The 12,289-nt window shown below is 46.0% G+C and overlaps 2 protein-coding genes across 10 annotated transcripts in view; one reads left to right on the top strand and one right to left on the bottom strand.

Moving 5' to 3' along the window:
• LOC130547623 (uncharacterized) overlaps window positions 1-12,289 on the top strand; it is a 403,303-nt gene that overhangs the window by 180,711 nt on the left and 210,303 nt on the right. The window lies entirely within an intron of this gene.
• gramd4a (GRAM domain containing 4a) overlaps window positions 1-12,289 on the bottom strand; it is a 113,671-nt gene that overhangs the window by 22,988 nt on the left and 78,394 nt on the right. For all 5 annotated transcript variants that reach the window (XM_057323713.1, XM_057323714.1, XM_057323715.1 and 2 more), the window contains 6 exons: window positions 7,682-7,802; window positions 5,018-5,079; window positions 4,094-4,229; window positions 3,542-3,567; window positions 3,302-3,393; window positions 2,360-2,451 (listed from right to left, as the gene is read on the bottom strand). In XM_057323713.1, the coding sequence (XP_057179696.1) occupies window positions 2,360-2,451; window positions 3,302-3,393; window positions 3,542-3,567; window positions 4,094-4,229; window positions 5,018-5,079; window positions 7,682-7,802 (529 nt within the window). The remainder of the gene's footprint in view (window positions 1-2,359; window positions 2,452-3,301; window positions 3,394-3,541; window positions 3,568-4,093; window positions 4,230-5,017; window positions 5,080-7,681; window positions 7,803-12,289) is intronic.

Here is a 12,289-nt window from a genome sequence, read left to right as displayed (position 1 = left end):
AGAAGAGGTGCCACTTGTAGGCGTACAGTCGCCTAGTGGCTGGTGCCCTTGCCTGAGATATGGTCTCTACCACAGCCGGGGGTAGGCCACTCAGGATCTCCTTGTCCCGTCCAGGGGCCAGACATGGAGGTTCCAGAGGTCTGGCCTGGGATGCCATAACGTGCCCTTCCCCTGGGAAAGCAGGTCCTTCGTCAGGGGAATCGGCCAGGGGGGAGCTGTCATTAGCATTAGTTCCGAGAACCAAGTCCGGTTGGGCCAGTGTGGCGCAACGAGTAACACTTGATGCTCCTCTTCCCTGATCTTGCACAGAGTCTGTGCAATGAGGCTCACTGGGAGGAAGGCGTACTTCTGCTTGTCCCGCGGCCAGCTGTGCGCTAGGGCATCCGTGCCGAGGGGAGCCTCGGAGAGGGAGTACCAAAGCGGGCAATGGGTGGTTTCCAGGGAGGCGAACAGGTCTACCTGAGCCTGCCCGAACTGCACCCAAATGAGTTGGACTGCGCGGGGGTGGAGTCGCCACTCTCCGTGAGGCATCGACTGATGAGAAAGCGCTTCGGCTGTCTGGTTCAGGTCGCCTGGGATATACGTGGAACGCAGGGAGCGGGTCACCTGCTGACTCCACAGGAGGAGGCGTCGGGCGAGTCGTGTTAACTGCCGTGAGCGCACGCCACCCTGGCGGTTGATATACGCTACTGCAGTAGTGCTGTCCAACCGGACCAGCACGTGCTTGCCCTGCACGAGAGGCTGCAGCCTCTTCAGTGCGAGTAGCACGGTCCATAACTCTAGGCAATTGATATGCCAGCGCAGGCGGGGGCCCATCCAAAGCCCAGACACTGTGTGCCCATTGCACACTGCACCCCAGCCCTGCAGGGAGGCGTCTGTCATCACCACGACATGCCTCGTAACCTGCCCCAGGGGGACCTCTGTTCGAAGGAAGGTCATGGAAGACCAAGGGTTTAGGGTGCGTCAGCAAAGAGGCGTAACTACCATCCGCCTGCTGCCGGTGTGCCACGCTCTCCAGGGAACTCGACTCTGTAGCCAGTGTTGGAGCGGTCTCATGTGCATCAACCCGAGGGGTATCACCGCCGCCGAGGATGCCATGTGTCCCAGGAGCCTCTGAAATTGTTTCAGGGCGACCGCTGATTGATTGAAATGTTTCAGGCAGTTCAACACTGACTGGGCGCGGTCTGTAGTCAGACGCGCTGTCATGGAGACAGAGTTGAGTTCCATACCAAGATAGAGGATGCTCTGCACAGGGGAGAGCTTGCTCTTCTCTCGGTTGACCTGTAGTCCCAGTCGATCTAGGTGCCGGAGCACCAGGTCCCTGTGTGTACACAACAGATCTCGCGAGTGTGCCTCGTCGAGATAGTTCAGTACCTGCACACCTCTCTCCCTGAGGGGAGTGAGGGCAGCTTCCACGATCTTCGTAAAGACTCGTGGGGACAGGGACAGACCGAAGGAGAGGACTCTGTACTGATATGCCTGACCCTCGAAAGTGAACCGTAGGAACGGGAGAATCGAGACATGAAAGTAAGCGTCCTTCAGGTCGATTGCCATGATGCGTTTCTGCGTAGGCATCCTGAACGGCAGCTTGTGCAGGTGCCTGTTCAGGATACGCAGATCTAGGATGGTGGGCATCCCCCCGCCCTTTTTGGGGACGATGAAGTATGGGCTGTAAAACCCGTTGGACATCTCGGCTAGAGGGACAGGCTCGATCGCTTCCTTCGCCAGAAGGGTGGCGACCTCGGCCCGTAGTACGGGAGCATCCTGTCCTCTGACTGAGGTTGAGAGGATGCCCCGAAACTTGGGCGGGTGTCTGGCGAATTCGATCGCATAGCCGAGACGGATCGTTTCCCGAAGCCACCGTGACGGTATGGGAAGCTCGAGCCAAGCTCCCAGGGACCGCGACAGGGGACTAAGGGTACAATCTGCTTCATCGACCCGCCGGGGGGTGGTTCGATGGCTGGCAGTGCGGGTCTCTTTCCATTTCTTTCCAAAATTTCCATTTCGGGTGAACTGTCCCTTTAATAACATAACATAATCTTTATATGGCTGCTATCCTTCTGAAACCTTGTATGTCCATATTTTGTGATTTTTATTATTTGACATTATTATTAGTCACCTTTTAGGTTTTTCATTATCCGACCAATAAAAGTATTCAAAAGTGCTTGTCAACTTTGACAACACCGTATTTAATCATTTAAAAAGTACAGTGTTTTTCCATTCCCTGAACAACAGAAAATTTGGACATCCGTAGTAAATGATATCAAACATGCTGGTTAAAAATGCACATGTATTCAAATTAAATGTATGTTAAAACCACACTCCTTTTATTAGATTTGGGTAGATTTGACTGCCTCACCTGGCGATGAGGTAATTCAGTGACAACCGTAGAATGGCTAAAGATAGAAACAAAGGAATGGCCCAGCCATGCCATGCTGCATTCATATAGATCTGTGACAAAAGACACAAGAATCACATTCCTGTCATAAAAATAACATGTAAAAGTAACAGCCTCTTTATCCAAGGTAAAAGGGTTGTCAGTGCTGCAATCAAGTTTACTGACAAACATAAGGTAATGAAGTAAGCCGTTAATTCGGTCAATTTCCTTTGAGCTTTCCTGTAGCTCAGTGGTTAAAGCATGCCGTCAGTGTTGGGTGTAACTAGTTACTAAGTAATTAGTTACTGTAATTTAATTACTTTTCCCTTGAACAAGTAAAGTAAGGGATTACTCTAATTTTGTCTGTAATTTAATTACAGTTACGTCTGATGTAATTAAACTAAATACTTTGTGTAATATATGTGTGTGCAATAGTGGAACTGACATCAAAATTCAATGTCTAACTTAAAAATCTGTGTTTTAATGTATAATTCTCACATTTGTAATACTTTGGTCTGTTAATAATACTACTTTATGTAGTTTTATATTATTTATTTGAATGAACTAAAAGAGCCGTTTCATGTCTATCCTTGAACCAATTCTAACCAAGGTTTACATCATCAGTCATTTAGCAGGTTGATGTAGGATATAGAAAGTAATCGTAATAAGTAATTAAATACTTTTTGGAGAGAGTAATTTGTACAGTAATCTAATTACACTATTGAATATGTAATTAGTAACTAGTAATTAATTACTTTTCAGAGTAACTTACCACAACAATACTCAGAAACAAATGCATAGTATAATGCAATGCAAGTCTTTGGATACAAGTGTCTGCCAAATGTGTAAATGTAAATGTATATTTAATGTTGTGTAAAGGACAGAAATTCAGGTTTAAGATGGGAAACTCATGTAACCACTCACTATGAAGGCAATTGCTGACGTGTATACAGAATGCCAGTTGGATAAGGCGGAAAGATTTCGTAAGAAGTTTGTCACCGGTCTGGCACCCCGTTCTAGAAAAAAAGTGTAAAAAGTACAAACAATCAGTCTTACAAACTGAACAAAAAAAACCTAGATGCCACTACTTTTAAGGTGTATATTAATTTCTAACATCAGCAAAGTCACAGGAACATTTTAATAGACTCAATAAACAAGACTTACTAAGTCGTCGCATATTTTCTGTTAATCTGTAATAAAGATAAAAGCATTTTCCATGTTAAAGGGACAGTCAAACACATGCAAAAATCAGAATTTTTACCCTTAGATTTTTACATTTTAAATGCGTTATACATGTGAGTGTTGCTTGCCTATGCAAAACTGAATGATTGGTGTTGTGTAAGTGATGCTGAGGTTGCTAGGATGGTCTGAATGGTTTCAAAGTGTCAATATACAGTTTCTCATAAGAATGCAAAATAAATCAACGACAACATGTCTATTTCAATGTATAAACAAATATTAATCCTTTAAAACGCACTGTACAGCATGAAGTTTGCTACATTTCAGTAACTGATCTGTAGGTTAATATAGTCTGACCACAAGGGGGCAACATCTGAGGCAAGCTGAGGATTTCAGTTGTCAGTTCAGTTCTATTAATGATGTTACGTTCTGTTTAGAAGGGTTCTTTCAAACATGTGTGTTTATAAAGATGTTGTGTAAATAAATAAAAAATAAACAACAGACTAAATGTGTGACAGTTTGAGCTTTGTAACTGACCTTTTAGCACTTAGTGGCTCCTCAGCCTCAACCGTGTTCTCCTCAGGCTGAAACCGAAAATCTTCAATATAAACCCCAAACCGATCATATAACCAGTTCTGCAGCCGATAACACACCGTCTCTTTCTGCTGTTTGTCTACAGAGAAAAGACAGACTGATATCATTTATTTTCAAGGCCCACAACTAAAAATCTATAAACCAGGAGAGAGAGAGAGTTGTGCTCCACATTCTAATTTCCTACCTCAAACAAAACAGGTTGGTCTGGCCTACATGGTCTACATATTTAGACAAGTGCCTAAAATAACAACTGGAAGCTTCCTGAAACAGTTCGGAATCAGTAACCAAAACCACAAATCAGCTTTAAGATCTCAATATAGGGTATAAAGGCAACACTAAATGCAAAGACTGTAAACAAAACATTAATTAAACTGTGAAAATGTTGAAATATGAGAGATTTTAGATCTGTACTTGTGTTCTACTGTTTATAAAGACAGCTGCCTTGTAAGGTAGAATCTAAAATAAAACCTCATACCTGTAGATGATCGATTTGCACTGTTCTACATAGTAACCAGACAAATCATTTTTGGTCTTATAGCAGGTTTCAGTGTAGATTGTCTTTAAACTGATCTACTGAACTGTTTCATTGACTTTTCATTTTCAAGTGCATCAAAAAGTTATGACTGGCCCAAAGCAGACCTTTACTGTACATCAGCACATTCTCAATTTTGTATTTTCTCATACAATACCAATACTCATGTTCTATGCTCACACATAGCATCATACTGGCAATTTACTAGTAATGTTACAACCTCCAGTACTGATTTGCTGGTATTTTTCAAAAGATTGTGTTCACACATTATCTCTTAACAGTAATTTTACAGTCGAGACTGTATGTGTAAAAAGGACTATCATGTTTTATGTTACCTGTGCCGTTAGCTGCAGGTGGTTGCTGTTTGCGTGGAGGTTGAGGTGGGGAATCTTCACATCTTCATCAGGAAGCAAAAACGACAATATAACATTTAATTTCATATTAGGCAAAGTAGATTCATTCAACATCAATGAACTGCATAATAGCATCAAATCTTTCTTGGTTTTGGGACTTTTTCTAAACGTCTTGGAGAAATGACCCATCTGAGATAAGATAACATACAAGTCTGAGGTCATAATAGTCTCCACAAGTTCGCCCTCCACATGTTTTTGCAGGGTTATTAATAGAAACTCCCCTCAGTGGACCTCAGTTGAACCCTAACATGTGTTGTCAATCAAAAGTAAATTGATTAGATGTGGCATTGTTAGGTCAGTGGAAAGAACATTCTGTGCTGGCACGTGCCAGAATCTGTACGTATAGATATTGACCCTTCAGGGTCATGAGAGGTGGGCTATATCAGCTATTTTTAAAGGCTTATCGTGTGGTGCGGGCAGCCCTGCTATCACAGTCAGATAAAATGGACCACAAATACTGCAAAGAAAACAAGTTGATATTCACTTTAAGCAATATAACTTTGTACACAATAACAATTTTGTACATGTATTTAGAAAAGGTTCAACCTTGATTTTTATCACAGTTTTCATGTCTCTTGTCATGCTGTTTTAGTCTTTCGCATTGCTGTTGGATGACTTTATGTCACTCCTAAGGTTTGATTTAGTTGAAATTCATCAAACACTGGACTGGAATGGCCACAATACATCTAGAAATGCCGATTTGACATGACAATTTTAAATGGTCTCTTAGTTTTTCCACGGCTATATATACAGTATATACATATATATGTACTTCAAACAACTCCAATGGGTTAATAAATGTATTCTAAAGTGAAACGATTCTTCCCGTGAATCGCAGAAGTAACACGTACATATAGCCCACTAATATTTCAAGTTTATTTATCAAAACTTAATACAAAAAAGTGCTAAATTCAAATATGGTGACATGTTAATAACTTTAAATCTCATTGGGTCTTGTAAGGAAATATCAGTCATGAGACATGAGAACTAAACATTTTAAAATTTTGATATTATTTATCCAATTATTTATCTTTCATTATTATTATTTTTTATTTGGGTAAACTATGTTTGGGTGAATTGTTTATGAGCTCCAAATTCAACATACACCTGAAACATACTCTATGCAAATTCATATGGTTATACTGTATAAACATGGATGTGTTGTAGCATTTTAAAATGTGTCGGAGTAATATTCATATTTAGTACACACTGGATTTTCAATGTTGTCACATCGACCATTAAAGCCAATGTAAAGGATTTTATTTTTGTAATCTCACTGATTTCTATCTGAAATGTATATAATCTAGGGCTGTCAACGTTAACGCGTTAATGCATGCGATTAATTTTTTCAAATTAACGCGTGAGAAAATATTTATCGCAATTAACGCAGCATCCATTTGTTTTGACATCCTTTGTCTAGCGTTACATTATGTAATCACGCTCTTATTCGTGTACAGGCTTTTAAACCACTTAAGCGCGATTTTAAACAGTTGCTTTGACGCGTTCAATGAAGATAGACAGCTTCTAAACTGTGGGACGCGCAAAACGCAATGAGAGGTCCAGTCTGGTGTGTACAGTAACGGCTGCGTCGGTGAATCTCTGTCAGACAGCGCATCCGTGTTAAGTTCTCTTTCGTGCTTGAATGGATAAAACCATACAAGATTATGTCAGAAAGCCCGTTTTGTCTAGCATTTTCTTAAGCACAGACTTCAAGGTGTAAAATAAAATCTTAAATGAATGCAAAGAGTTGTGAAAATGGGAGTGCGGTGACGGTCAGATCTGCGTACTAAGACAGCTCTTAAAGGGGCCGCGTTCTTAAACGTGCTGCTGTGACTCCTGTCACTAACGTTAATCAAAGAACAAAATAAAAGAAGAAATCAATGTGATTTTATAGCTTTAATGAGAATTCTTCTGCATTTAATTTATAATTTAGCATTAAAGACTGTAAAGTGTCCTTCAATTTCCTACATGAGCTCTCAATTATACTGTTGAATGGCTATAATTAATGTTAAAATAATCAATTTAATAGAGACATGAGTTACAATACTAATATCAAAATGTTAGCTTTCATAAAATGATGCTGTTAAATAAATATGTTGTTTCTACATCAATTTGAAGATTAAATGTGAAATTATTAAAATGTAAAAGTATATTTTAAAATAAAATAGTTGTGTGCGATTAATCGTGATTAATCACAGAAAAAATGTGTGATTAATCCGATTAATTTTTTTAATCGATTGACAGCACTAATATAATCCATTATGACCTGATTGGATGGTGAAAAATGGTTCCAGTATGACAGGTTGGACGGAAACCTCTTATGGATCTTGAAAAGAAAGATTTGGAGAGCAGTGTTGCACATTTTGATGTTCATTTACATTTTGATTTTGGCTTTTTTTAAGAAAAATGTGCATCAAAGAATCATGAAAACAATTAGGAATATGTATTTATTAAGTTAAGGTTAATTTCATTTACACTGAAAGCCTGTACAATGGGACACTGCACATGCAATGTATTGGCCACATATCTGTATGTGCATGGGTTTATATACGTAGAGTATGTTTCTGTCCCAAGGAGTTTGCTCACCTGTTCTTCAGGACTTCACTCATCTTCTGTTCCAGGTCAAGTCTTCTGCTGCGCTCCCTCTCCAGCTCCTGTTTAATGGTCTCCACATTGGTTTCTTCTCGTAGCTTCCGCAATTCTTCCTCTAAAAAGAACAAAACATGCAAATTACTACAGTACATGCTTTCATAAACATGTTGCGCAAGGAAATTAAAACAAATGATTTATGACACACCTTATGCATAAGTATGAGGTCTAAATCCAGTCTGGATATAAAAGTGCCAAAGGGAAATTCATAAATTTTCACCCCAATTAATAAAAGAGTTTTATGGAATTACTACTGTATGTTTTTTAGACATTGTGACGAGGGAGGCGTGACGAGCGCCGTGGGAGGAGGAAGCGAGGCCGGGACGCGATTGATAATGAGTGTCAGCTGGGCGCCACCGGCCTCGTATCTCTCACGGAGGAGATCGGAAGCATAAAAGGACGAACGGCAGGAGAATACAGCGAGAGAGGACTGGGCCCGGACATTAGTTAAGTTTTGTTTATGTGTTTATGTTCGTTTGGCCGGCAGTCGTCCGCGAGGGGCTGCCGGCCTTTTTACTGCTGGATTTATTGTTTATTTATTTTGATTAAAGTCTTGATTGTTCGCCGGTTCCCGCCTCCTTCCTTCCCGTTTTATTGAGCTTTATTACAGTGGTGCCGAAACCCGGGAGGAAGGAGGGACATGCTGTCGAAGAGCCCTCGCCCTGAAGGGTCTTGCGGTGCTGCGGAGTCGGGCAGCGCAGACGAGGGATGTTCGCCAACGGCTGCCCGAGCCGGTGGTGCTGGAGCGTGTGCCCGGATGGGACGAAGAGCTTGCTGCCGTGTGCCTGGGTCGAGGTGGGGTGGCTGCCATCCGAAAGGGAGCGGAGAGGTCAGCCCCGCTTGCCATGGGCCGGAGCCTGCTGCCGTCCGCCAGAAAGGGGAGGAGCAGGAAGCGGGGGACCTCCGGCCACCAGGACACTAGGGCCTCGCTGCCTCGCCCCTGGGTTGAGGTGGGATGGTCCGGGAGGGAGCGGAGGAGTCAGTCCCGCTTGCCATGGGCCGGAGCCTGCTGCCACCCACCGGAAAGGGGAGGAGCAGGAAGCGGGTGACTCGCTACCGGCTGCCCTCAGCCGGAAGAGCCATCGCTGGCCGCCAGGGGGTGGAGGAGGTGCGAGCCGTCCACCGAGCGTCCAGTACCACCGCATGGCACCGCGAGGAAGAGCATCTTCGGCTGGCTGAGGACCGAGCGACAGCGTGTCGGGGAACCGGACCAAATTTTTTTTTCTGTTTCCTCTCTCCCCTCTCTCGCCCCTGTCGTTCCTGGTGCTTCTGTCTCCGTTCTCTCCTCTCGTCTGTCCATACCCCCAGGCGCTGGGGCCGTTGAGACTGGCCCCCCGGGGGGGGAGTAAGCACAGTCTCGTGGGTACCCCCCGGCCTGCGAGGGGCGATGGGGGTATGCGACGAGGGAGGCGTGACGAGAGCCATGGGAGGAGGAAGCGAGGCCGGGACGGCGAACAATCAAAAGACTTTAATCAAAATAAACAAACAATAAATCCAGCAGTAAAAAGGCCGGCAGCCCCTTACGGATGACTGCCGGCCACACGAACATAAACACATAAACAAAACTTAACTAATGTCTTGACCCGGTCCTCTCTCGCTGTATTTTCCTGCTGTTTGTCCTTTTATGCTTCCGATCTCCTCCGTGAGAGATACGAGGCCGGTGGCGCCCAGCTGACACTCATTATCAATCGCGTCCCGGCCTCGCGTCCTCCTCCCACGGCTCTCATCATGCCTCCCTCATCACAGACATGTATCATGGTAATGCCAATGTTTTTGTTGATTTACCATGGAATACTGTGTGAATAGAGTAGACTAGACTAACTAGACTAGAATCTTGGCTGTTCCCAAATTTGTAATGCCATTAAATTGTGAACTACAATCAATATGGCGGCACGCCCTCTCCATCTCAAAATTACACAGTTAATTTCATTTTTGGGGGAACTATTCGTTTAACAATTTAACACGGTAGAATTAATCTGTTTAATACTGTAGCTAGCTGTGTTTCTGTTTTTCTTCTATTTCACTGGTCTGTTAAATTTCAGCAGTCTAACTCACAGTGTATTGATCTGCCGTGAGCACACGGCTACACTGTATGTACAAATTGTTTCCAACTAGGGAACATTATAAATATTTGAGTGCTAATATGAGCTAATCTCAAATAAACAATTGAAGCTCGAATACCATCAGATGACTATAAAACAGCACTACCTGTGCTCGGAGCTCAGAGAGATGGCCATTAGTGTAAGTGCTTTTGTCAAACGAAATGAATACTGTCAACTGTACACTATGTACAACTTCCCTATGCAGTTGGTCAATTAATCTTTATCACTATTTCTATTAACAGAATTTGATTTTCACAAGGTGGGACTGCCTAAATATAGTTCCCTTTCTGTCGGTCTCTCGACGTTGTGTCGAACCGACAGATGGGGTTCGTCCCTGAGAACCAATAGTTTCCGACTACTTAGAAAAGGCCAATGAAAATTGGCAAATGAAATTTGCATGCCGGACTCCGCCTCGGACATCCGGGTATAAAAGGGAGACGGCGTGCATCATTCATTCACCTTTTGTTCTTCGGAGCCTTCGGTTATGAAGATCTTCTCTTGCTGCTTAGCAAAAACTCTACATTGCCGGTTCTACGACGTGGTGCAGCGGACTGTCCCTTCCTGCAGCGACTTCCCCCTGGGCGTCTCGGCGGTTCTAGAGGTGTTCGAGCCTGCAGACGGTGACTCACCGTCTGCGTTCTAAAAGAGCTAATTTCTCCAGCGTGGCATATCCCGCTGTTCTCATGGGTGCGGTGTCCTCATCGAGGATGGGGACAAACACGATGTCTGTGTCAGGTGTTTGGGGGTCCAACACGCTGAGACAGCCTTCGTGGACTCATCTTGCCCGCACTGCGGGCAGATGGTCATAGAGATGTTGCGGGCACGGGTGGCTGTTTTCTCCCGAGAATCAGCCACCACCTCGCATGCTTCCCGGGCTGTGACGAGGATGGCTAAGGCCATTCCGTTCGCCAAGGCGAGCGGCGAGGGTGATATGGGGATTTCTGCGAGCGCTAATCCGTCAGCCAAGTGCTCGCGGACCGCTCGCACCCCGTCTCGCTCGCCTCATTGTTCCCTAGCTGGCGGTGCCACACCGTCAGCGTCCTCCTTCACGCAGTCGGACACGATGCGTGATGAGGATGAGATGTCCATCGCAGCATCGGAGAGCGAATTGCTGGCATCCGATCCCGACGACTCTCTGCAGCTCCCCCCTAGGGGGGGACGAGCTCAGGAGGAGGCGGATGTCGAGATGTCGGCCATGCTTTCCCGGGCCGCCGTGTGCATTGGGTTAGAGTGTACTCCGGTGCCTCTCCCCCAGCGCTCACGGTTGGATACGTGGTTCTTGGGCTCTGAGCGCGACTCCAAGCCGCGCCCAACCCCGGTTCCATTTTTCCCGGAGGTGCATGAGGAACTGGCGAAGACGTGGAACGCCCCCTTTTCGGCGCGTACACGTCAGACCGGTTCCGTCGCTCTCTCTTCCCTCGATGGTGGGGCGGCTAGGGGTTACGTCGACGTGCCCCAGGTGGAACGTGCAGTCGCGGTGCACCTGTGCCCGCAGGCGGCGTCCACCTGGAGAGGTCGACCGAAACTCCCGTCCAAAGCATGTAGGACTTCGGCATCGCTGGTGTCGAAGGCCTACACTGCCGCGGGCCAAGCTGCCTCCTCTCTCCACGCCATGGCCATCCTGCAGGTCCATCAGGCCAAGGCGTTGAAAGAGATCCACGAGGGTAAGACCGACCCGGGGTTAATGCAGGAACTCCGCACCGCCACCGACCTCGCTCTAAGGGCGACCAAGGTGACCGCGCGGGCCCTGGGTCGGGCGATGTCCACCATGGTGGTCCAGGAGAGGCATCTCTGGCTCAACCTTGCGCAAATGAGCGACGCTGAGAAAGTCCGCTTTCTCGACGCGCCCATTGCGCAGGGTGGGCTGTTTGGTGACACTGTCGAGGACTTCGCTCAGCAGTTCTCGACGGTGAAGAAGCAGACGGAGGCGATTAGCCATATTCTTCCCCGCCGAGACTCGGCCGCCCGTAGGCCTTCGAGTTCCCGTGCGGCCTCTGCTTCCCAGCAGCCCCGGCCCCCTTCGAAGCCAGCTCCGGTTCCAGCGCTCCCTACCCAGGCGGCATCCCGGAAAAGGGCGTCGAAGGGGAGACCACCACCCCGTCAACAACCTTCGAGGAAGAAGCGTTCCTGACGGGAAGACCCCAGGGAGGTTAACACCATCGGGCCCGTATCCAGCCATGACATCGCTGGACGGTCGATCCGGGACGGTTCCTGCCTGGTTCCCACGGGGGCCTAGCGCCCACTTTTTCACAAAAAGAGTTTCCTATCTCCCTGGGTGTTCTTCACAGCCGCTCTCACCCTCTGTCAGACGGTGTTCGGCCACTCGACGTTGCGTCTTGGCGAGGCGCAACATCGAATGTATTTTGCAGTCCTCAGCACTCTCAAATCGACGGTGCTGGGGTCTGCATCGCCAGGCAGGCAAGCCAGCAGAGCCAGTCTTCTT

This window comes from Triplophysa rosa, linkage group LG24, assembly GCF_024868665.1.
Source record: "Triplophysa rosa linkage group LG24, Trosa_1v2, whole genome shotgun sequence".
Taxonomy (NCBI): domain Eukaryota; kingdom Metazoa; phylum Chordata; class Actinopteri; order Cypriniformes; family Nemacheilidae; genus Triplophysa; species Triplophysa rosa.
This window is presented reverse-complemented; position numbering and strand designations above follow the sequence as displayed.